We start from the raw sequence: 25,254 nt of genomic DNA on the forward strand, positions 1-25,254 counted from the left end.
TTAAATATTTTTAATATATTGATTTTTTTGTTTCCATATTTATTTGATTGTTTTATTATGTCTAGGTTTAATTAACAAATTAACTAATTAGACATTAAATCAATTTAGAATTAAATATTATCATAAAAAAATTTGGGATAAATTTTCAGTAAAATTTAAAAATTATTATTAAAAAATTATTTTTTGATGATTTTAAATTTTTAAAATCAATAAATTATATAAAAAGCATAAACAAATATTTAATTTTTGAGTATTTAGCTGAAAAATAATCCTTATTATTATTTCCTAATTACAAACATAATTACTAATATTCTTTTTACACAATCAATTTTTTGCTCTAAATTTAAATATTTTTAATATATTGATTTTTTTGTTTTCATATTTATTTGATTGTTTTATTATGTCTAGGTTTAATTAACAAATTAACTAATTAGACATTAAATCAATTTAAAATTAAATATTATCATAAAAAAATTTGGGATAAACTTTCAGTAAAATTTAAAAATTATTATTAAAAAATTATTTTTTGATGATTTTAAATATTTAAAATCAATAAATAATAAAAAAAAATATATATGTCAAAATGTAATTTTTGAGTATTTAGCTGAAAAATAATCCTTATTATTATTTCTTGATTACAAACATAATTACTAACATTCTTTTTCTATCATCAATTTTTTGCTATAAATTTAAATATTTCTAATTGATTGATTTTTTTTGTTTCCTTATTTGTTTGATTGTGTCTAGTTTTAATTAAGAATTTAACTAATTAGACATTAAAACAATTTAATATTATCATTAAAAAATTTGTTAAATATAACTTTACAGTCTACCATTTATAATTAAAAAAAATGAAACTTTTTATTAAAATAGAAATAGATTTTTTGTCTATATTTTTTTAAATACAGTGTATTTTATTTAAGTTACATCAAGTTTTTTGCTAAGTTTATAATAAGGCTTATATTATGTAATATCCTCATCTGATTGGTTATTTTACTTATATACGAATAAACAAAATGAGAGGTGATTTGATTTTAGTCTCTTAACTCTACTATTTATGTATTATAAAAAATAAATAGTTATTATTTATTCTTTATTAGTAGAAGAAAAAAAAATCATATAGAAAAATTAATAAAGCCTCTTAAATTTGAGTTTAATATCAAACAAATAATTCAATTTTTATAGATTTAAAAGTTATTATCAAAAAAATTTATCAGACATACACAAATAATTAGGATCTACTTGACATTTATTTATTCATAAACATGGATCTGTACCTAACTGAGATAGGGAATTATAAAATAGAAAGCTATTTAGGTAGAAATTTATTAGTATTTATCATATTTCTAATTTTTTACTTAAAGGAAGAGGAGCTTATGGTGTTGTGTATAAATGCGTTCACAATGAAACAAATTAGGTGGTTGCTATAAAAACGCTGAGAAAGATCACAAAGACATCTTAGAAATTACTTAAGAGCGAAATTGAAGTTTTACAAAAAATTGATTGCGTAAATGTAGTAAAAATGATTGAGAGCTTCTCTGGTAATTTACCCTACGACAAATAGCAATACTAGTTTTTGGTTATGGAATACTGTGAAAGCAACCTTTTAGATTATGTTTATCATAAAAAAAATCATATTTTGGAGGAGAAGGAAGCTGTTGATTTATTTTTATAAATTCTTAATGGATTTCAAAGTATTCATGAGAAAGGAATCATTCATAGAGATTTAAAATTAGAAAATGTATTAATATAAGATGGGATTATTAAGATAGCTGACTTTGGTTTGGCTAAAAAATTAGATAATTCCCCAACTTCTACAAAAGAGCATTTAGCTAGGAGTTTCTGTGGCACAAAAGCGTATTTGGCTCCTGAAGTCCTGATGGGCAATTATTATGATTATAAAGTAGATATTTGGAGTTTAGGTGTGCTCCTATTTGTAATGCTCTTTTTCTAATTTCCATTTGGATCAAGATAAGATAACCCCTCTGAATTGCTCAAAGCAATTAAGTAGTGCTGCGAGGATCATCCTTTTGATGTCGACTTATTCATAAAAACTCGTAGTAAAGCTAGAATGTGCAAAGTAAGCTTGGAAGAAGATATCAAAAATCAGCTTCAAAAGGAATTACAATTATAATAAAATATTCAATAGAAAACAGATGAATAAGCTTTTTAAATAAGTGAATAAATGAAAGATTTATTTAAAAGAATATTTGTTGTTAATCCAGAAGAGAGAATCGGATTCTAAGAACTAATTTAGCATCCTGCTCTCAATAAACACAAAACGGAGGATATTAATTAAAAAGTATAATTCTACGAAAATAAATTTCCAACACTTTTCAAGTATCAGTCATAGCAAGTAATCAATGGGAATACTTCATAAGAAAATAGATCAGAAAATTAGTAACAAGAAGACGAAGAGGAAAACAAAAATAATGAAGAAATTACAACTGGATAAATGAGCAGCATAATGATGGTGAGAAACTCAACAATTAGAATGAAGATGAAAAATAGTTCTTAATTTCGCACTCACATTATGATCTATAATTTATTAATTTGTAGGTACCAAGTGCTGGTTATCGCTTATTAATAGGTACAGTAAGGATGGATTATTGATCTGTTAGGTTAAAAAGAATATACTGTTTTGAAATATTTTCTCCTCAAGATTGCAATTTACTATCTCTAAAATCTAAAATTTTACCTTGATGAAACTGACAACATATTTGATCTAAAAGATTGGGCTAACTTTGTAAATTGCAAAGCTTTTAAAAACATGAAAACTTAGATTCTTCAAGATATTAAAAAGTGGACACCAGAGTATCATCTGCTCTCTTAAGAGGTTTAAGATTATAGCTATGATTCTGAGGATATCAAAAGAGGAGTTTATGAAGAAATACCTTAAAAAGTGGATGCAGAGATTTATATTAACAGTTTACCTAATGAAATCAAGCTACCTTTTAGGGCAGTGACTTTGACAATTTTCACTAAAGTATATGGATTCGCTGCGAAATGCTTCTCAAACATTAATGAATTGGGTTAATAAGTATAATAAATAAAAGAAACGATTCTCCAAAAATAGCTTTCACCAAATCTTTCTCCATAGTCAGTTTAAAGAAAGTAGTACAATTCTCCTTCTAGAAATAAAAGCCATCAGTTTTTTAATTCAATGATGTAAAATTAAGCACAAAGTAAAAATTGTAGCAACTTTACTGCAAAATAATAATAAAGCATGAGCAGAAATAATTCTTAAAAGAATATGATAAACATGAGCAGTGCGACTACCCAAACCTTAAACCAAAGTACAAACACATCGTCTATCAACTAAAATTTGAATTCAAGTATAAATTCACTTGATAATAAATACCTTTCATAAAAATAATAACAAAACATAAAAAATTTATATTCTAAAATTTCATTTGAAGAATAATTTGGTCTAAAATCAATTAGAATGGCTTTATTACTTTTATGTTGTGGAGTTATTAACAGAATATTTGAAGTACCTTCTTGTATAATCCGTTTAAAACAGTTCCAACCATAAGAAACAAGTTATAATGCTCAAAACTAACAAGAGACGTTTAAATTCGAAGAGTTAATAGAGTGGTTCTACCAAGTTTCTAAAGAAGGAGCATACAAGCAAATCGAGCTATTAGTTAATTCTTATTTCAAATAAATTTCATCTTAGCTGCTCACTTAAAATTAAATAATAAATCAAGACTCTCCCAAGCTCGTAAATGAATTACAAAACTTAAAATTTGAAAATAAAACATAAATTAGTCCATAAACAATTTAGCCATCAAAGCAAATAAAACCATCTTGATTGAAAAGGATCTATCTTTCATTTGAGAAAAAAGCCTAGTTTAAAATTTTTAAATAAAAATTAAATATCATAAATTAATTATCTATTTAAACAATTTTAAGATAAAATCTACCAAATAAAAAAAGCATATCATTATAAATTAATTTTTGACAACGAATTTATGAAATTTATGAAGTAAGTAAGTAAATAAATATATAAATAAATAAACAAATAAATAATCATTTTGTAAAATAATAATTTCAAAATAAAAACAAATTTTTTGATTAAAAAAATGTTTAGAGAAAGAAATAAATAAATGTATTTATTATGAGTAAAAATGTATGTTGGTTCATTTATTTTACTAATTTATAAAAGATTTATAAAAAAATATTTAAAGACTTTATTTATAAAATAAGAAACCAATTTTATTATTAAACTAATGAAATTTAAGAATTAAATAATTTGTAAATTATTATTTAAAATTTAAAACAAATTATCTAATAATTTGGACAAAATAAATATTTTATCTATTTAAAATGAATAAAATTTAGACTGCTGATACTAACTTATTAAGGCAAATTGCTTTTAGTTAAAAAATTGAAAATTTGGACCAAAATCTTTATATCTCAGAAATCGACCTTAGTTAAGGGAGAACTTAATTATTAAGTATCCATAGTATGTAACTAACTTTGTTAATTGAACAATTTATTACCTTTATTAATAAAAAAATAGCAAATTTATTAATAAATATACCAAATGTAATAATTGAATAATTTGTAAAGGAATAATTTAAAAATGAAAAGAAATTTTTTATAAAAAAAATAATAGAAATAATGAATATTTTATGAATAAAAATGTATATGTAACTAATTCTTATAAATGAGAAATAAATTGTCTTTATCAAAAGAAAACAAAACATTTATTAATAAATTTATTTATGCGTTTGAAATAATATATTGTGGTATTAATTGATTGATAGATTAACTAATAATTATAGTTCATTTAAATGAAATTTGTTAAAATTTTTGTTGATTTTGTTTATTAAATAAAATTATAAAAAGCATTGTTTATTAATTAGCTTGTTTTTTTGTTCTCTTGGTTGATTAAAATGCATATAATCAAAATAAAAGAAAGAAGACTTTTTTATTAACCAAGTTATTAATAAATTAATATAATAAGGTTAAGAATTAATAAATTAATATAATAAGGTTTATATTCATTTTTGAAAACAGTAGATTTAAGAAGACAAAATTGAAATACTAAATAACTTTCTAACTAACTATAAATAAATAATGAAAAAACTAGTAAAAGTTAATAGCGATACCTAAACTAAGCTGACAGATTACACAAAATAAGACAATAAAAAGTTGTTTTCTGCAGGCTTCGGTTTAGGGATAACTGCAGCTAAAGCTGTCTAAAATTCTTAACATGCTAATTAGGTTTTTTCTGAAGATCATTAAAAATTTATGCATACTAAATAAATTAGCTAGCTGAATAAAATGGAAGATGGAAAGATTTTTAGGTAGACAAGAGATAGCGAACATGATAACCTTCTTGAAGAGACTTAGAATTTGCAAATAGGATTTTAAAAATCAAATCACTTTGTAGGAAGCTTAGAGCGAAACAGCAGAGGTAATTAGAGCCCTGTTTCTCAATCTTCTAATTAATTTAATTAATATTGGTAGACTAGTTACACAGGAGGTTCTAATGCATAAGCTTTGAAACATAGTTCTTTAAATGAAAGTAAGAGAAGTGGGATTGCTTCTTCTAATGCTGGGCTCCTTACTTCTTAGGTATTTTTCAAGCGCAAATCGATTAACAATTAATTGAGCAAATCTCAGTCTTTGTCTTAGTTTAGAAGTTAAAATAAAACATAGTATTCAGGTAAAATTAATAGTAACACAACTAGCCATTTTTAGGGAAAGGCAGCAGCAGCTCCTGCTCGCTCAATCAATGATCTTCTCCATAGAAACAATGTTACTTTAGATATTTAGCAATCTATGGCTTAGATGGAGTAAATCACTTAAGAGGTAATTAAGTAAAACGCGTTTGAATTGTAAAGTTAGTAGGAGTAGTTGTAGAAGTTACAGGGGAAATTTCAAAGGCAGAATAATGAGTTACACAATTCCAAAGACAGAAGTTTGGATAGTCAAAATAGTGGATAGATGAGTTAAGTCTAAACAAGACAGTATTTTATACAGGTTTAGTAAAAGCTTTAGAAGGCTCAAAATGATTTTATTAATAATATTCAGTACCGAAATTCATAAGAAGAGAAAATCAAATCTCAGCCAGATTAAATCAATAATTTCATTTCTTTTGATAAGTTATAATAATAATCTCGCTAAAGAGATAACTCGAAAATGGACGATTCCAGTTAAATTAGTAGGACGATCTATCCATCACCTCAAACTGAATAAAAGGGTTATTAGAGTGCAACAAAATCTAATTTTAAGTATTCATTTCATGTAGGCAACACTGCAAATAAATAACCTATAGAAATGTCTTAATACAGAAAAGCAAGTGATAATAATATTTTCAGCTTGACAGGCTAGTAAATAAATGTTAATTAGACAAGAGATAAGCTCCCTCACCAGGATGTGTTATCACTTTGTAATTAAAATTTTATTGACAATTTAAATGCATTGAGAAAAGTAATTCGAAAGGAGTAATAAATAGATTATCAGAGAAACAATTAGGAAGAAATTCAAAATTAGCAAATGAATAAATCTATTTAAAATCAAAAGAGAGATTCTTAAAAAATACAAGGCTTAGAAGGTCATTCTATCAATAAATAAAATAACAAAGTTCTAATTAACAAATTACTAGCTGATAGCTATTAAAACAGGAAGTTGACATACCTTAAATCAGAGATAAATGATTAAAACTAATTTAATTAAGATTATAAATAAACAGATAAAAATTACAAAAAGTTAAACTCATTAAGAGTTGAAAACAAGTTAGACAGATCTCACGGACTTGAAAACTGGAAAGGCTCAAATTATTTTAAGAATTTTAATAATTATTAGAAATCCTTCACTCTCAAAAATCTTAAAGGAGCGTTTGATTAAAATTCGAATTTAAACCCAAATGGCACACCTAAAAATCAACAATACTACTTGCAAGACACTGTCAAATAGTCAGACCATCTTAGCAATAAAAGCAGACCACTAAAGCAGCTAATTAATTAATAAAATGAACGAGAATAGTAATTCAATGACAGTTAATTGTCAAATGATCTAGAAATGTAACTTGATGGAAGTCAGTTGTTAAATTTGTAAGAAAATAATATCCTTAACCGAAAAGAGAGCTAAATGGGTGAAAATGACCAACTTAATAATACAAATTCTTCATTTTAGAATGTTGATCACAGTGCATAGAGTTCTTTTTATAAAATACTGAAAAAATAAAACATGGAAATTCTAGGCAATAACAATGGAGGAAACGTATAAAATTATGATATAATAGATTAAAAATTTGACAAAATATTTTAGACAAGGTTCCATAAAAATTTAGCCATTCGTAAAGTTGATATGGTGTATAATATAAAGCACTTGGCTATTCTCAAATACTAGAGAGAAAAAAAACTCTTAGAGGGATCACAGGATCCTAAAGATCTTCTTGAATATATTTCTGCTAAAAATAAAATCCAAATACTTCTTTTGAATGCAAAGAAAATTAGCAACTTGGAAAAAGTAGCCTAAATCATAGAAAACAAAATAAATTAACAAAACAGTCGCATAAACAGTATAGTCGATTAGCTTCTTATAAAATTCGACATAAATTAGACTCAATGAAATGAAATTGAATACTTTACATTAAAATTGAAAACAATTTTTGACTTAAAATAAAATCTAATTCATTCGCCTAAACCTAAGTTAACTATTAAATTATATAAAAAAATAAACAAGCAAACAAAAAATCTTTAAAGTTTCAAAATTTTTGATGGATTATTTTTAATTCACAAATAAGAATTTTAAATATAAGGGAATAATTAACATTAAAAATAATTAAATATTTTATCTAAAATATATTTTTATATTTTCCATATTAAATTAAAAGATCAAAAAAATATTTTACTCTTAATTACTGCAACTCAAATAAATTAAGCATATTTCACTTTTCAATTTTAAAAACAGAGATTTTACTAGCTAAATTAAATAAATATTAACTGACATTAAATATTATGAATCAACTAGCTAATCTATTTAGCAAATTCACACAAATTATAATGAAATTTCTATATTCTTTATATAAAATTAACAGATCAAAATATTTTACTTATAATTGTTGCAACTCAAAGTATTTATGTATGTATGTATCTTTTTTTAGACTTTGATAATAGATATCTTACTAGCTTAATTAAATAATAAGTAATGGACATAAAATATTATGAATTAATTTGCTAATTTTGGAAACATACAAAAATTATAATTAGATTTTTTTTATAAATAAATAATTGCTTTACTAATTTATCTAATAAATATTTTTATATTTTACATTCTTCAAATATAATTAAAAGATAAAAATATTTTACTCTTAGTATATGTAAGGTAGGTAAAAGAATGCATTTTTTTTCTTCCAACATATAAAATAAAGATCTAATTAGTTCAAGTTAAATAAATAAGTATTAATTGAATATTAAAAATTAAATAACTAGCATATCAAACAAACAAACAAAACAAAATCATCATTAGAAATTGTAAAAGATAATTAGATATCATTAATTTACTAATTTATCTAATAAATATTTTAATATTCTTCAAATTAAATGATAAGATAAATTTTTTTTTTCTTCTTAGTAGCTGTAAGTGGAAATGTGCATTTTTATTTTTTTCAACTTTGAAAATAAAAATCTAATTGGTTAAAGATAAATAAATAAGTATTCATGGTTTTTAAATACTATGAATTAAATAACTAGAATAACAAACAAACAATCAAACAAACAAACAAACAAACAAACAAACAAACAAACAAACAAACAAACAAACAAACAAACAAACAAACAAAACAAAACAAAACAAAACAATACAATACAATACAATACAAAATCATAATTAGATTTTTTATTTAGAATATTTTTAAGTTTCAATAATTTTGATAGTATTTTTATTTATTTAGTTATTTATTTACTAATTTACTGAATTCAGATCAAAAAAAAGATTTGTAGGATTTTTATAAAAATTAGAAAAGAAGAAATATTTAATTACATTCTTTCTATATATAAAATATAAATATTAATTCTTTAATAAATTATTAGTAAATTAATGAATGAATGTATTAATCACTTACTTACTTTTCTAATAAAAGAGTTAGCTAACAAACTAGTTAGATATTCACTCTATTTAAACTGAACCAGTTAGTTAATTAACTTTTCAAAAAAACTTATATTCTATATTTAGCTTGTATCAAATAAACAAAAAAAATATAATTATCATTTGCCTTCCTTCTAGTTTTAATGATTTTCAGTTTTTTCAAGAAATGAAAAGATCAATCACTTCATGCAAACAATAAATAAAAAAGTAATTTAAATTTACAAACTCTAACAAGAAAGAAAATCAATTAATCTAGAAGCGTGAGCTAAAAATTGCACTCCCGCTTATTATAATTTTTCATGATTAAGATTCACAATAAGTCAAAAGCAAATTTCTGAATGGCTGTAAAATTATATTGAATTAAATTAAATAAATTAATTATAATAATATCTTAAATAAGTAAAGAGTAAATTTAAAAAAATACATACTTTAGTAATCACCTTACTTAGTTTACCACAAATAACTGCTTAATTTATAAAAGATTTAATTTATTCTCTAAGATGAATTGGGAAAAAAATGCTATTTCTGAGAAATGCATTGGCTCTCCAACCAAACAGAAGAGAAGAAATGACCAACTTGAGCTCATGAAGTAGCTTAAGATAAAATAAGAAACACTATTTCTTTAAAAGATGAATAAGCTAAATGCCTAATTGTCAAGAAAAGAAAGATACAAATAGCAAGCTAATATGAAAGTAAAATTTAATTTAATAATTTAAATTGAATTTAAATCTAATTTAAAATAGAATAAAAAAGGTAGTCTTGACCTTGATTTTGATTCTGACAACCAAACAAGTAGTTTACAGCCATCACCTATGATGGTTCCATCTTTACCAATAATGTTAAAATCAAACTAAAGTTTTACAAACATCTATCCTGCAATCACAATTGATGAGACATAAAACTTAAGTAATTTAGATAATAGTTCAAACAACTCTGATTTGAGAATAAAATCTCTCACATACACTGCTGGCATACATAAGAAAATTAGTGAATTTTAACAACAACCTATTAATTTTTAACATTCTCATAAAAATTAAATTTCCTCAGAAAGAGATTCTACTGATTACTTTTAAAAACTATCAAGTAAAAATTAAATAAATTAATTTGCTTTTGAAAAAAAGGAATTTATTCTTGCTTTTTATTTGTGGATAAAAAACAAACTAATTCAAACAAATAATTTAAACAAAATTTACTTCATTTTTCTTAGTTGATTAAAAGGATTTATTTATTTATTGATTTCATTTTCATTCATTTAAAAATACTTTTTTAAATTTAAAGCTTAAAATGAAAACATAGAGAGGTGCAATTAAGAACGTTTATATACCTAGAAAACAGATAGCTTCAGCTTAAGTAAACATGATGATAAATTCTCATAAGATAAAAACTTAGCTGTTGCTTAATCCTAAGCAGATTTTAAAATCTAAAAAAATGATGAAATAACTTCAAAGTACTTAAGAGGATCTCATATGCTCGATTATGGAAACGGAGATCAAAATGCAAAGACAAGAAGATTTACTTAATGCTCAGTAAATAGCGGTTTAAGCAATAATATCTATGAAAACTCAACAAGAGAAACTTCATTAAGGGATATTCCTTCTGTGAATGTAATAACGGCTAATCTAATATAATCTAAATAGTTTATAATAAAAACTACAAGTCAATAATCTCTGCTAAAAACTTCAAAGTCACTCCAACCTATCTCAAATTAAGTTGATAATTCATCATAAAGTTATTAAATAGGAGCTCTCACCAGTAAAAGCTCAAGAAAAAGCAGTGATAAAATAGACTATTTTAGTGATCTATATCAAATAGCAGAGAATTAATGCGACACTATTGATAAATCATCTGAAAACTAATCGCTTAAAAGTCAAAGCGATATCGAAGAAATAGAAAACAGCTAAAATTCAAAAAATGAAAGAAAAAGATTTTTATTATAAAATCTTTAAGGAGAAAAACAATAAAACTATAAATACTCGTATTATATATCATCTCCATAATCACCTCTTGAGACAGATAAAATCGGCATCGACTCATTAAACTCCAAGCAAAGTATTAAGAATATAACTTTTAATTAATAAGAAAAATAAGGTACATAAATCCTAATCAATTTAATTATATTTTAATTATTCTAAAATAGATTTTTATAATTCCACTTTTTTCAATATTTTTTTTAGTTTGAAATACAAAAAAAAATAAATAAATAAAGCTGGCTGGTTTTTATAAATTTAAAAATCATAATTCAATATTTAAATAAACATTGTTAATTAATTTATCATGTATTTGATTCATTAAATTAGCCTTTTTTAAATAACTGAAAATAAATACATTTAAATTATCTTAAAATAGTTATTGATGAGGTTGATAAAAGGGACTCTAAAACTGAGCTGTTAAATGCGTAGAGCATAAATTCGTCTCCAAATAGAAAAATGAGTATCAGAGAGTAAGTAAAACTAAAAAGAAAACAAACTTTAGAGTATTTGGATGAAGATTACCAAAGTAAAAATAAGAGCTTAACTAACTTTATTAAAGAAAAGGGGAATAAAGATGAAATTTTAGAAGTTAATGATTTTACTTACGGTAACAATATGCACGGAGAGGTTTTTTCACCTTCTGAAGAAGTGGCTCTCAAAAATGTTTAAAATAAAAATTAACCAATATTATAGCGCAAAAGCACACTTTCTCTTATTAGCGATCAATACTCTTCCATGTCTTAGAATCATTTAAAACAAAGATCGTTTTTAAAGCATTCAAATGCGATGATTCGCAGACAGAGCTAAAAATTAGAAAATATTTTTAATTTGATCTCTTTTGAAGACAAGCTTGTAACTAGGCTTTATGAATTTATTGAAGGAAATAACAAAATTTAAAAGACAATTTAATTAGTTTGCAAAGTAAGCACTCAAGAATTCAGTAATCAGTGCGAAATGGTTATTTCTTCAACAATTCATGATAATATACATGGTAAAGTCCAAAAAATTTTGGCTGACTCCAGTTTAAAAGAAAAAATTAGTAATGAGTTTAGGGAATGTTTGTAAAATTCTCATTTTGATAATTAAGCTCTAAATATTTTTTAAAGCCAATTCAATATGAAATGGAATAATTTCTTCACAAACATAAACCTTTTAGAAGAAATGGGAGGTGTTGAATAGCTAAGGCTAGTTGTTTGGAATTGTTTTTAAAAGTTAGAAAAAAAACTATCATTTTAATTTAATCCAGGTGCTTGCTCTAGCGCTTGCATTCGATTTCTTGCTTCCCTATTAACTGATAATTAATCTGCAATTGAATATTATATGAGCAAGTTAAACGAAATTACGCTTGTTACCTAAATGGATTTTTTCTTAATAAAAAATGCTCTCTATAAATCACTTTACCATTTAAGTATCTTAGATATGGGTGATTTAAATTTTATTATTGAAAAGCTAGAAAATTGTCGTGCTTATCTTTTCCCATAAGATTATTTAAAGTGTAAAGATATGATGAGGATTATGGCAGAAAGTTTTCATAAGAGCAAAATAATTTAAAATCCAGAAAACCAATATTTTATTTCAAAGGAATACAACGTGATAACATTAATCATTGAAAGTATAACTAAGCTCATAAATTATGAAGTTAATGTTGATGACTGTATATCTATATTAAAACCATTACTTAAAAAACCTCTAGATGACTAGTTTTTCTCTGAACTCCTTAAAATATTCCGAATATTCTTAGCTAATCTAGACTATGCAATCATGCCTCACATCAATCACCTCTTGAATCGCTTAAAACTTAAGCTCAACTAATAAAATACCTCTCTGCCATTCAACTTTGTTTTGCTTGAAGTTGAATAAGATCAAATTTTGTAAGATATGGAAGACTGGCTTGAAAACTACTTCAAAGATGAAGACTTAAACAATTTAAATGATATTTTTGATTTTAGATATATTAAATTTATCCTCAGCTTTGCAATGGACCAGAGAGAAATATTTTAAATCTAAGATTCAATTAGTGCTAAAAGCTTTTACAAACCAACCTAAGATGCAATAAAGTATTAAATTTAAGCTCTAAGATAGGTATTATATTCAAAGCTTGATAAACATTTTGAAAATAAATTTAAATCACGTAGAAATTCTCAATAAATATCCATGGTCTTCCTACAAAATTAATAAAGCTAGATTCTAGGAAGAAGTAGCTTTTAATCTATGTAATTTGATTTGCAAAATGGTTCTCTAATCAAAAATTAGCAAACAGCATCAAACATAGCAATTCAAACTAATTAACAAAATAAAGAAGAAAGCAATTTAAGCGAATAAGAACAAAAAAGAAGAAATCAATATCAGCATCTCAATTAACTGTTAACTTACCTTCGTCAATGCACAGATGTTTGATCTATCTATATTAATTTATACTAATTTTAAAATAAAAACTTAACCAAAGCACACAACAGACATATGATCGATCTCCAATATCTCATATTCATTTTACAATATAACATTTTAAACTATTTTATGTTAAATTATCAATTTTGTTATTTATTATATTATCTAATCAAATAAATAAATAAATTACTTTAATATTTGTCAATGAAAAAAACTTTATTAAATATCTAAAGCATATTTATTTATATATATTTAAGCTTTGTAGATTAAATTTATACTCTAAATAAATTAAAAAAATTTTAAATAAATTATGTTATTTTTTAATTAAAAACACAAAAATTGCTTTTTATAAATTAAAATATGAAAAAAGGTGGAACTTTATATAAAGAGACAACAAACCACTTTCTTAAATCTTGCTTTAAGAATTAAGAAAATATAAAATATTAATTTGTTAACTCTTATGCTAATACTACTTACAGTAACCTCTCGTTATCTCAGATTTCGGATATTGAGATTTCCTAAATCTGAAACGTGAAATTTAAATATTTTCTCTTAGGTTTTTTAAATATTAATCTAAAACCTCTATCTATAAATATCCCATATTTTTAAAAATCATGTCAATCAATATTTCCTACCTTATATTTTATGATTTTTATAATTCTATACTTAATTTATGAGTATCTATCTATCTCCAGAACTTTATAAATATTTAAAAATAACTTACTTACTTTTAAAAAAAAAAATTCTATTTTTCGAAGATATACATAAAAATAACTCATGTAAAAAATAATTTTCAGAAAATTTCCTATTATTTTTACAAAATAAACCTAATTTTATTCTTATTTAAAAAATATTTAAGTTTTTAATACAAATTTATCAAATAATAATTTATTTAAATGCTTTTGATATTTTAAAAAGTGGTTTTTTGGAATATTTAAAATATATTTTTAGTAATTAATTTATTTATTTTTTGATATTGCTGTTAAGGAATAATATTTTTAATTGCATTGATAGAGTTTAAATATTTAATGAAGTGATAAATATTGGCTCATGTATATTAAAAATATTTGAATTTTGTTAGAAGAATGAATTTCTACTTTAATAAAAAGTAAATAAAGAAAATTAAATTTAGTAACCAATAACTGAAAATATTAAATTGTTAATTATTAATTATTTAGTTTTTCATTATGATATTTTTTATCTTTTAAATGCAAATCTGATAGATAGATAGCTAGATAGAACTTCAATCCTATTTTACTTTCTTTTTTTATGTTTTTTTTGCTTTTCTGTCTGTTTATTAGTTTGTTTGTATTGTAGTTTGATTTGATTATTAGAAAGAATTGGGTTTTTATCATTTTAATTAATAGTTTTAAACAAATAAAAATTCAATTTTTCAGATGTTTCTTTAAATATAATAAAGCTAATAAACATCGTAGTTAAATAATCAATTTTAACAGCGAAAAAATGGTAGTAATAAAATAGAAAATAAGCTATTAAACTCAGTAAATCAGCAAATTCAATAGATATAGAAGCCATTTGTAGGCAATTTTAACAGTAATTATAATGGATTCAATGATGAACTAGCTGATTACACTTCATAATATTCAGATTAAAGTAATAAATAAGAAAGGATTAAGCTCCCAAGTTAGCCTAATTTTAGTAATACAAAGCAATTTAATACTAAAATTCTTCATGAGATATAATCGCCTTTATCTGATAGAGAAAAACTTAATTGCGAATTATTATTTAAAGCGGTTTCCTAAATATAATATGATGTTGTCGAAAATCTCTTAAAGCGAGAAAGAATGAGTCCATTATTGAAAGATTTTGATAAAAATACTCCACTTCATATCTGTATGCAAAATTTTTCAAAGGATATTTATTTATCTGGCAAAATAGCAAAATTACTTTTGGATTATGGCGCTAATCCTAATTGTAGAAATAAGGAGGGATGGTGTCCTATTCACTTGGCTGCAAAAAAAGGATCTCTTAGTGCTATAAAATTTGCAGTGGCTCATAATTTATCTAAACTATAAAGCAATTTAGACGGTTAAAAGAATAAAAAATCAGATCAAACATCACTTATAGCTACAGGATAAAAAGGGTTAAGTAAAGAAGAAGACGATTCCTTAAGCATTAGTTAAATAAAGCCTAAACAATAAAATTTATAGTTATTCAATTTGAAGAAAAAGGGTGGACCTCAAAAGTGGAGTTTACTTCACATTGCAGCAAATCTTGGTCACGCTTCTATGCTAGAGTTTTTATATTAGATTAACTACGATATGACAACGCAAAACATAATGGGATAATAAGCACGATAAGTTGCAATTTAATCTCTTATTCTCCATAAATTACTGAAAAAATATGAGAATCTCTGGGTAAATATGGCTATTTTTAGTGATGATGAGATGGCTTAGGGAACAGGCTATTTAAATTATGGAGGAGTTATTGATCAGGTTTCAAATGCTCCTTTTTCTGCTTTCTAAGAGTATCAGCAACAATAAATATATGCAAAATAAAAAGACAGCAATAACGAAAAAAGAAATGTTTAAAACTTAAAAAACTTAATTGAGTAAACAATGAAAAAGAAGAAAAGCTTTTTAAATAGCTCAAATTTTTCTTCAATAGACGATGTTTATGAAAACTAAGATATTTCGTATGGCAATTAACAAAGGAAGCTAAGTAATTTCAATAATGATCATAGCTTGGCTAATAACTAGTATAAAAGCAACAATTACGATGAATCATATTTAAAGTATAGCAGTGGAGGTAATAATCTGAACTAAGGAGGAAGTAATTAAAACTTATTAAATAAGGGAAACTTTTAGAACAAAAGCAACAATTACAGTTTTTTGACAAATAATTCTAATTTGTAAGCAACGTAGAAAAAAATTGAAGGATAAATAAACTATAATGGCTATGGTAATATGAATAATGTTTCTTATAATTAATAGCATAAAAAGCTTTTAGATAATTCATAATTTCATTTAAAAAATGAAAATGAAGATGATTTTGCTTTAGATATTCAGCCAGAAAATACTGAAGAAGATCTAGAAGCAACTAATGGTATCTATTAAAGAGAAGGTACATTTAAATTGAATTCAAGCAATCGGATTGACGGGAGCTAAAAAATAGCTGAAAATAAGTTTCTTTAAATTTAACATAAGGAAACAGAGTTAACGGAACATGAATTTGAGGAGTGCACTTACGAAGAAAAGAAAGCAAAAGATAATAAATTTGATGAATAATTCTCTTAGAATGCGAACTCTTCGTCTAATTAGATGGTAGGTCATTAAAGAAAGAAAGCTGATTGGAATATTTTCAATCAAAGAAAATAAAAGGAAATGCAAATAGCATAGCAGCTTACTTTAGATAAATTCCTCATAGAGATTTAAAACATTCAGAATTTAATTATTGCTTTTTCTGCAACTTTCAAATAAAATAGCATTAATTAATAGAATTTATCTTCCACTGCTATGGATAATATGAATATTCCTTTTGTATTGCAAAAGCAACTTCCAAACACTACCATGGCAAAATCTCCTTCTTATAACTAATTATTCTGTTCAAACTAAAGTAGTAATTACTAAACACGATAAGTTAGGTCGAACTCTAAAGTAATTGATTCTTAGTGGTTAACTCCTCTTCCATCTCATAGATAAAATAACAGCAACATTTCAAACTTGCGCTAAAATGAACCTTGTGACCTTTCTTCTGTTGAATCAAATGATTAACAAAACTATTTAAACAACAATTACTCAAAGTTGCCTGAAACTTTAAAACTGATTAATTATCTACAATTGATTCATTTAAAGCTTATCTATATGGATTAAATTCACTTTTAGAGCGAAGTTCTGCCAATGAACATTTATATTTTAAGTGAATTTCTAAGTTTTGACAAAAGTAGCTCTAGCTCTAAAGATGCTTTGAAAAAGTAAAGTTTGATTATTCCAAATATCCTTTAAGAATTATTTGAGCAATTTATATAAGTGCTCAGAAATAGTTGCTATTATTAAGGAGAAATAAACTTAGACTCTATATAGGTCTCTCCAAGAAGTAGGATGTAGAGCTTTTCAGAAGTATAAAGCTAACAAGCAGCTCAATCAGCATTTCGTTCAAATTACCATTTAACAAGCTAAAAATAGCCTCAAAATTTCAAAAACTCTCAGAATATTACACCTCAATCTTCACCCTTTTAAAGGACTGCCAATTCCCCTCATTTATCGAAATCTCCTTTTTAAAATAGAACAAAAGCAACTCCGAATAGTACCTGTATAAAAACAAACATTGTGTATAGCAAATATTTTAATTAGAATAGCGTGAGCAGAAATGCTTCTAAATCGCCCTCGTGCATTTCTCTTAACTCTTCAGTTAATTCGGATTCTTAATGCTCTGATAATGAAGATAGTGTTGACACTAAACCAATGACTTCACTCGAGATATTTGATTGCTTAATCAGACTCCTTAGACTTTTTGAGGTCTTCAATTTTAAAGAAGCTAAGTAAAAGATACTATCTTCTTTTTCAATAAAAATAAAAAGTCCATATCAATACTTTAAAAGTGAAGAACCCTTGATAGTCAAGGAGCGTTAGAGATCTTTTTCTCCTTTTTCAATTGTTCAAAACTAAGATGATGGCACTCCAAATGGCAAGAGACGAGATATGAATAAAAGACAAGGTGCGTATAATTCGTATTCTCCATTCGGTAGATCAAATAATAATTACACTTTGAAAGAGTAATATGTAAAATGCCACAAAGAAGACCACTACTCTGAAAAAATTCTTTATGATTTTGAATCTCTGTAAACCTTTGAATATCTACAAGCTAATTTCGCATTTAATCAAATTCAATAACCTTATCACCTTTTAGTCAACCAAAAACAATCTGTTTCACCATAACCGAGATAAACAAATATAAATTAAAACAACAATATAAAATTTGTAGAAATGCAAAGGGGATATCATTAATCAAAAACTACAATAAGTTCTCCTATCAATAAACTTGAGAATAATGTTAGTCCTGTCTCATACAAAAATGATGTTAGCCTCAACTATTTTCCTGCAACTAAGACACTTAATTTAAGCTAAATGCAAATAGCAAACGACCAATCATCCTAAAAGTCAACTAATCTAACTAGTGAAAATAATAAAAGCATCCTAAACCACTAACGAGCTTTATCACAAAACATAAGACACGTCAATATAAATAACTACAATACAGATAATACTTATAATAAAGCTGCAACAAATAACAAAAGAAATGTTAGTCAAATCAGCAACAATAACATTTAAAGTAGCCAAATAGAAAAGAGTAATTTAAATATCTTTAAGAATGATTCCTCTACAATTTCTTTAATATCAAACTAATCAAACATAGAACAGACTTCTTTTCCTTAACAAAAGTAAAATGAAAACTAAGCTAGCAAAAAACTAAATGGTATTTTAAACAATAATAATAATAATAATTTTACTAAATAGTAATAAATTTTAAAGAATAATAATCCCAATGAATCTCTAGAAATCAGCATAGATTAGATAAATCAAAAAGAATAAAAGTTAAATGACCTTCAGAGAATTAATGGCATGCAGATCCCTAACATACGTATGCTAAATACATCTTAGAACGAAAAACGTAATCCTTAAACATTTTAATCTTTGTTAAACGAATAAAGAGGAGGATACAAAACAGAAGAAAACTTAAATGCTAGATAGATCACTCCTAATGCTTCATTTATAAATACAAATAATAATAAAGACTTAAGCTTTTCTCAAATATCAATGAGTCCTCTATTGAACAAATCAAATCTGATAAGAAACGGTTCAAGTAACTCATTCATTAACTAAACTAATTAATCATTTATCAACTAACCTAACATATTTAACAGTACAAATATTTCTGCTATTGAAAAACAATAAAATTTTTCTTATACTTAATAAACTAATAGCTTCATTTCAATGCAATAAAATAAGCCAATGCTCAACTAGAACTAATAATATTTCCAAACAAAAAAAGATAATAATAATTACAATACAAAATAATTACAAGATTCAAATAAAAATTTTAATCAACCAACCCTGAATATCATAGATACAAATAAAATGGCAAGCCAATGGCTTAATTCTAAACAACAATAATTAAATAATACAATGAGCAATAACAACTAAAACAATAAGTTGGAAAATTTTAGCAATTAAAATATTAACAGATAAAATGTAGCTGCTATATATCAAATCGACTTAAGATAGTTCAACAAAGAAAAGTAATTCTAAGGTCCCTAAATGGTGTAAGAATCAAATAAATAATTGTAAGGAGATATTGGTGAAGATGATTTGGAATCTAAAAGAAATCTGCTTAGTACATTCCAAGCATCTAAAAATGCTTAAAAATAAGTTTAGACCTAATAGTAGTACTACTCTAACCCTCAATAATCTTTTCAAAGATAATTACCAAACACATTTAACAAATAAATTCAGCAATATACCTAAAATTTAAATTAAAATAACCAATCAAAACCTAATTAGTAAAAATAAATACTTTCTAAAAATGTACAAATGAGAAATAATACTTTGCTAGGAGAAGAAAACGTTACTGACGACGAAGAATACAACGATGAAGTCAATCAAAATAAATTATAGAACTCAGAAAGTAATAAATACAGAGCAGCAAAAGAATTAATTAGTCCATTTACCATTAAACAAAACCTTGAAAAATATTAAATTCAATGAAACTATTTAATAATAATCTTTAATTAATTAATTAATTTTCTTTACTTGTAAATATTCCTTCCACACATACACATAAATCTTTAAAATTATAACTTACTAACTCATTATAATAATAAATAACTTATCTTATTTGAAAACATTTTAATTAATTTATCAATTTTATATTTTTATTAATTATGAAAAAATGTTGGTTTCTTTATTTTTTTCGTGTAATTTATATAAAAAATTCAAAATGCCTTTTCAAAAAATTTAAATCAATTACACTTTTTATAACTATTGAAAATTTCATAATCCTTTGAACAAGTTTTAAAATTTTAAAAACAAAACAATTTAATTTAGCTAAGTTAGTTAGTTAGTTAAATAGTTAATTAGTAATAAAATAAATAATAAATGCAAAAGTTGTTTCAGAATTATTCACCAGAATATCTAAATGTTAAATATATTTCTCTGTTCTTTTTCTTGGTATTTTGAAAGTACATTTATTTTTTTATTTAGAATAATAAAGCACTTATGAAAGTTTATTTAAAATATGACTAATTCTCTTATTATTTTTATATATTTCAATAAATTTAAACATTTTCATTTGTAAAGAAAAATTTTTTATATTTTCTTATAAATGTTTGTTTTAAATGAATTTAAAAAAAAAAAAAAATATTATCAAAATAGTTTAGAAAGAACCTTAATAAAATAAAAATTAAAAATATTTAATAAACGATTTTATCTTTTCAATTTTTTGTTAAATCAAGTTCAAAATTTGTTTCAAAACCTATTTTTATTTAATTTAAATTTTCTTTAATTTTAAAAAATAATATTTACTACTCTGCTATATATATATATATCTTACTCATAAAATAATTAATTCGTGAATAGCAGCTACATATTTTTAATTAGTATTAAATTAAAAAGTAAGTCTACACTAAAATAAAGAAGGAATAGTGAAATAAAACAAGGAGATTTTTAATAATATTAGGAGAATGTTTAAAAATGTTCTTTTCAAAAAAAAAACCTATTCATATAAGAACTTTCAAGATATATTTAAAATTTTAATTGATCATAGATTTTCACAGTGAAAGTTTTTTAGACTTTCAATAGTTTATTAAAAATTCTTATATGACTATATATAAGAGTATTCTAATATTCTCTTGTTTGGTTAATTAGCCTAGCTGTTTAAACTCTATTATTACTACGTAAAATCCATTTATGATTATTAATTTATCAAAGTAGCATCTTATTAAGTCTATTAGTTAAAATAGAAAACTTTAGACGACTAATTATGTTGCTAATTGCCTTATTCTTAAAATAAAAAAATTATAAATATAGTAAAAGAGTAAAATATTTAATATACAATATGACTCAACTGCTAAATTAAGCTAATCTTTTAATTACTAGTTATTTTATTCCTTAAAGTAGGCCATAGCTAAATCAATAAATTAATACTTGACTGATTATTATTATTAATTAAAATTTTGGTAAAGAAATATTAATATTTCACATACAATTAAAGTAAAATAGAATGCAATTCCACTCATACTCACATAAAAGTTGGATGTGAAAAAAATGTAAGAAAAAAATGATATTCTTTAGATGTACAGAGAAATTTAGGTTGCAGCTTTTTTAAGAATATTTTTACTATAGAATGCTGGTCTAAATATTACTAAGTATTGATACTTAAAAGCAAAATACATTAAAAATAGGAGCAATATAGGTAAAATCAGCATCACAGGCATACAAAAATTAAATGGAATAGTAATCGCTAACAGGTTGAATAAAGACAAAGTGCAATCTTCTAATAAAAATTTTTGTCTTTTGAAAATCTTGTTTAACTCAAATTAAGTTTTTTTAAGGTATCTCTGAGGCTTTTAGTAATAGGATTGTTTTAATTTGGAGAGTAGATACTTTAATGGAAACAAAGACTTTATTAAAAATAAATTTATTAACCAACTTATTTAAATCACAAAAAATAAATAAATTAAATCATAAAAAAGTATATTAATTCAATTATAAAAAATTAATTAATTAATTAAATTATAAAAAAAAAAATAAATGATTAAAATCATTAAAAAAATGAAATAATAATTTAAGAAAATTATTTAAAAAATAAATAAATAAATAAATAAAGTTATGAAAAATATGAATTATTTAAATCATAAAAAAATAAATTATTAAAATCATTAAAAAAATAAATTATTAAAGTTATGAAAAATTTGAATTATTTAAATCATAAAAAAAGAATTATTTAAATCATAAAATATGAATTATTTAAATGATAAAAAAATGAATTATTAAAATAATTAAAAAAGAAATGGTTTACCTTTAAGCTAAAAAGAATGGATGCTATCAAAAAATTTGTTTAAAATGTATCAAAAAGGTAAAGATTGCCAATATTATTTTCGATGTAATAATCTTGATATGCAAGTTGGTAAAAACCAAAGAGGAACATAGAACCAAGAGGGAAAAAAATATAATAGATTGAGTAGAAGAAGAAGATATTTTGTAAGTAGATAAAAACTCTTTTTGATTTTAATGAGTTTACCAGATGATTAGTATAATTATCATATATTTTTTCACTAACTAAATAAAATATTGTTTATGACGCTGCTACAATAGCTAGGGATAAATAGGAAAGAAATGATTTTTCTTTATATTGTTCACTACTTAATTTTGTCAAGTAGATAAAGTAAAGAATAAACAAGGAAAAAATAAATAGAAATGTTCCTAAAATCTTAACCAAAACTAGCTTCCTAATCTTATTTTAAAGTTCCAAGCCTACCATTTTCCAGTTTATATTTTAATGAGTTGAATTTTAAATTTAATATCTATTTAGCGAATATTCCGAACTCTTTTTTCTGAATATGTATTTAATCTTCTAAAAAAAGCTTTTGATAGGATTTTAAGTCTTTAAGAGTATTAAAAGCATATTCTTTTATTAAATGCTTGTACATTTAATTATGTATTAAGAAGACAATATTTTTTTCGAATTAGATATCTTTTCTAACTCCTTTTTTAACTCTTCATACTTTTTAACGAGTGAAGCAAGTTTTTTTGTTTTTCTATTTTTCTATTTTAAAATTTCCAAGCATTTATCAATAGTCATATATTCTATTCTTTAGTTTTAACACTCAAAGCTAATTTCATTTACATTTTGTTATTCTATGTCGTGGCAGCTATTATATTATTATTACACTTATTCTTAAGAATTATCCTATTCAATTAAACATTTAATATCTTGCTATTCTTCTTAAATTTCATCATTCTCTTTGTTCTAAGGGTCATGAATAGAATCATTATTTTTTTGATCGTTTTCAAATTAATTTTAATTTTATTTACTACCTTCATTTCCCATTTTATATAAGTTTCTCTACTTATTTATTGATGAAATAGAACTGTAAACTTTTGAATTTTTTATTTATTTTTATTGATTTTTTATCATATTTGGGTCAATTTTTTGAAGTTATTTAATAATTTTCATGTAAAAGTTATTAATTTTTTTTAAGAGCTAAGATATTTTATAGTAATCAATTATTTGAATACAATTTTCTACTTCTATTTTCAAATCCATGCTCTATATTTAAATATTTTCTTTTTCAATGTAATCATTCAATTCTTAAGTTAGAGCTTCTTCTACTTATTCCTTGTTTAATCCTTTTTAAAAATATTTAAGCACTATCTAGTTGGATTACGGTTCCTTTTCTTATTTGCTCTCATCAACTTATTTGCACACAGCATTAATGTAATATTTGAGAATATAGCTGAATATAATCCATATAGCAAACGAAATATTATTCATAGTTTAATTTGGAAGCTCAACAATATCAATAATTCCTAAACTTCCTGCAATGTAGCTATAGCAGTTGTCACTTTTGCAAACTTTTAGCTATTCTAAACCTGGAAAAAGATTGATAAAAAATAAAACTAATAGGACAGATATAGTCATTTTCATCATAGTAAATAGCAGTGGAACACCCATCCCGTATTTTTATGTGATTAAAGTTTACTTATAAACATCGAAAAAGAGCCAATTTAATTCTTTCTTGGTTTTTTGAAAATAAATCTGAGTGATTGTTTTATTCCTTTTCTATTATTTAGCCTCATTCAAATCTGCTGGAAACTTAGATATCGCTTGCTAAATATTCTAAGATATTTTAGCTTCTTTCTACTATGTTATGTTGTAAAAACTAGGGTCTTGGATTTACAAACTACTTTTTTAAATGGTTTTTCTATATTTCCAAAAAATATTTTGAAGCTCTTCAGCTGCTGTTGAAGTTGCATCATTCTATTTTTAAATTAAGGAATCTTTCATAATTAAAATAAGTCAATTTGTCTGTCTTTAATTTTGTGCAAAACATATTTTTATATTTATTTTTTATTATACTTTAATTGATTTAAATGCTTAATAATCTTATTCTTAGCTAAAAAAAATTTTTTTCTGGTCATCTATGCGTCATGTTAATAATTAAATATATCAAAGTAACTAAATCAGAGCAATTTATCTAGATAAATGTTGTTATTGACTTACATTTTTTCAATTTAAAGTTATATTAAAATGTGAAATTAATACATATCTACATAATAATTCTTTCTTATTTATTACTTATTAACAAACTAAAAGTTATCTATCAAATTGTTCTTAATAATTAGTATTTAAATAATCATTTTTAATTCAAAATATTTTCTACCTTGAAGTTTGAAAATACAAAATTTAATTTAATCCAAATTTTTTTTAACATTTAAAAAAATAAAAAATTTGTTGAGAATTTTTTTCAAACCTCAAATTTCGATAGTAAGAGAATTTTTTACAGTAAATAAATTTGTTTATTTGTTTTAAATTTTTTTGCAAACAAACAAAAATTCTTAGTAAAAAAAGAAGGTTTTACTGTTCATTTAGATTTGAATGAAATATTAAACTTAATCAAGAATTCTATCAAAATAAAATTGTGACATATTTAACAACCATTTCTTTTAGATGATAAATAAGTTTCAAAAATTATTAAAAAGATATCCAGTCCACTTATGCTTTTAAGTTATAATTTTTTAGAAAAATGTTTGGACTTTTACATTATATTTAA

The 25,254-nt window shown here is 23.5% G+C and overlaps 6 protein-coding genes across 6 annotated transcripts; 5 read left to right on the forward strand and 1 right to left on the reverse strand. All coding sequences in view use genetic code 6, as the record gives it.

Moving 5' to 3' along the window:
• Positions 1 to 1,265: 1,265 nt before the first annotated feature.
• On the forward strand, positions 1,266 to 3,814 carry TTHERM_00101380 (Serine/Threonine kinase domain protein; the record flags this gene model as incomplete). Its single annotated transcript, XM_001012187.2, has 2 exons — positions 1,266 to 1,317; positions 1,365 to 3,814. The coding sequence occupies 2 exons, from the start codon at positions 1,266 to 1,268 to the stop codon at positions 3,812 to 3,814; spliced, it is 2,502 nt and encodes an 833-aa protein (XP_001012187.2).
• A 1,485-nt stretch (positions 3,815 to 5,299) lies between these two features.
• On the forward strand, positions 5,300 to 7,587 carry TTHERM_00101390 (hypothetical protein; the record flags this gene model as incomplete). Its single annotated transcript, XM_001012188.2, has 2 exons — positions 5,300 to 5,425; positions 5,479 to 7,587. The coding sequence occupies 2 exons, from the start codon at positions 5,300 to 5,302 to the stop codon at positions 7,585 to 7,587; spliced, it is 2,235 nt and encodes a 744-aa protein (XP_001012188.2).
• Positions 7,588 to 9,605: 2,018 nt separating this feature from the next.
• Positions 9,606 to 13,472, forward strand: TTHERM_00101400 (hypothetical protein; the record flags this gene model as incomplete). The annotated part of the gene is made up of 3 exons (XM_001012189.2): positions 9,606 to 10,188; positions 10,384 to 11,193; positions 11,452 to 13,472. 3 exons carry the CDS (start codon positions 9,606 to 9,608, stop codon positions 13,470 to 13,472), a joined length of 3,414 nt encoding a protein of 1,137 aa, XP_001012189.2.
• Positions 13,473 to 13,823: 351 nt separating this feature from the next.
• On the forward strand, positions 13,824 to 13,991 carry TTHERM_000101409 (hypothetical protein; the record flags this gene model as incomplete). Its single annotated transcript, XM_012796617.1, has 1 exon — positions 13,824 to 13,991. The coding sequence occupies one exon, from the start codon at positions 13,824 to 13,826 to the stop codon at positions 13,989 to 13,991; it is 168 nt and encodes a 55-aa protein (XP_012652071.1).
• Positions 13,992 to 14,851: 860 nt separating this feature from the next.
• Positions 14,852 to 20,188, forward strand: TTHERM_00101410 (ankyrin repeat protein; the record flags this gene model as incomplete). The annotated part of the gene is made up of 1 exon (XM_001012190.2): positions 14,852 to 20,188. The coding sequence occupies exon 1, from the start codon at positions 14,861 to 14,863 to the stop codon at positions 20,186 to 20,188; it is 5,328 nt and encodes a 1,775-aa protein (XP_001012190.2). The 5' UTR covers positions 14,852 to 14,860.
• A 1,051-nt stretch (positions 20,189 to 21,239) lies between these two features.
• Positions 21,240 to 24,488, reverse strand: TTHERM_00101430 (transmembrane protein, putative; the record flags this gene model as incomplete). Its single annotated transcript, XM_001012192.2, has 3 exons — positions 21,240 to 21,481; positions 21,534 to 22,101; positions 22,500 to 24,488. The coding sequence occupies 3 exons, from the start codon at positions 24,486 to 24,488 to the stop codon at positions 21,240 to 21,242; spliced, it is 2,799 nt and encodes a 932-aa protein (XP_001012192.2).
• Between the last annotated feature and the right edge of the window lie 766 nt (positions 24,489 to 25,254).

This window comes from Tetrahymena thermophila (assembly GCF_000189635.1).
Source record: "Tetrahymena thermophila SB210 genomic scaffold scf_8254716, whole genome shotgun sequence".
In the NCBI taxonomy this organism is placed as follows: Eukaryota; Ciliophora; class Oligohymenophorea; order Hymenostomatida; family Tetrahymenidae; genus Tetrahymena; species Tetrahymena thermophila.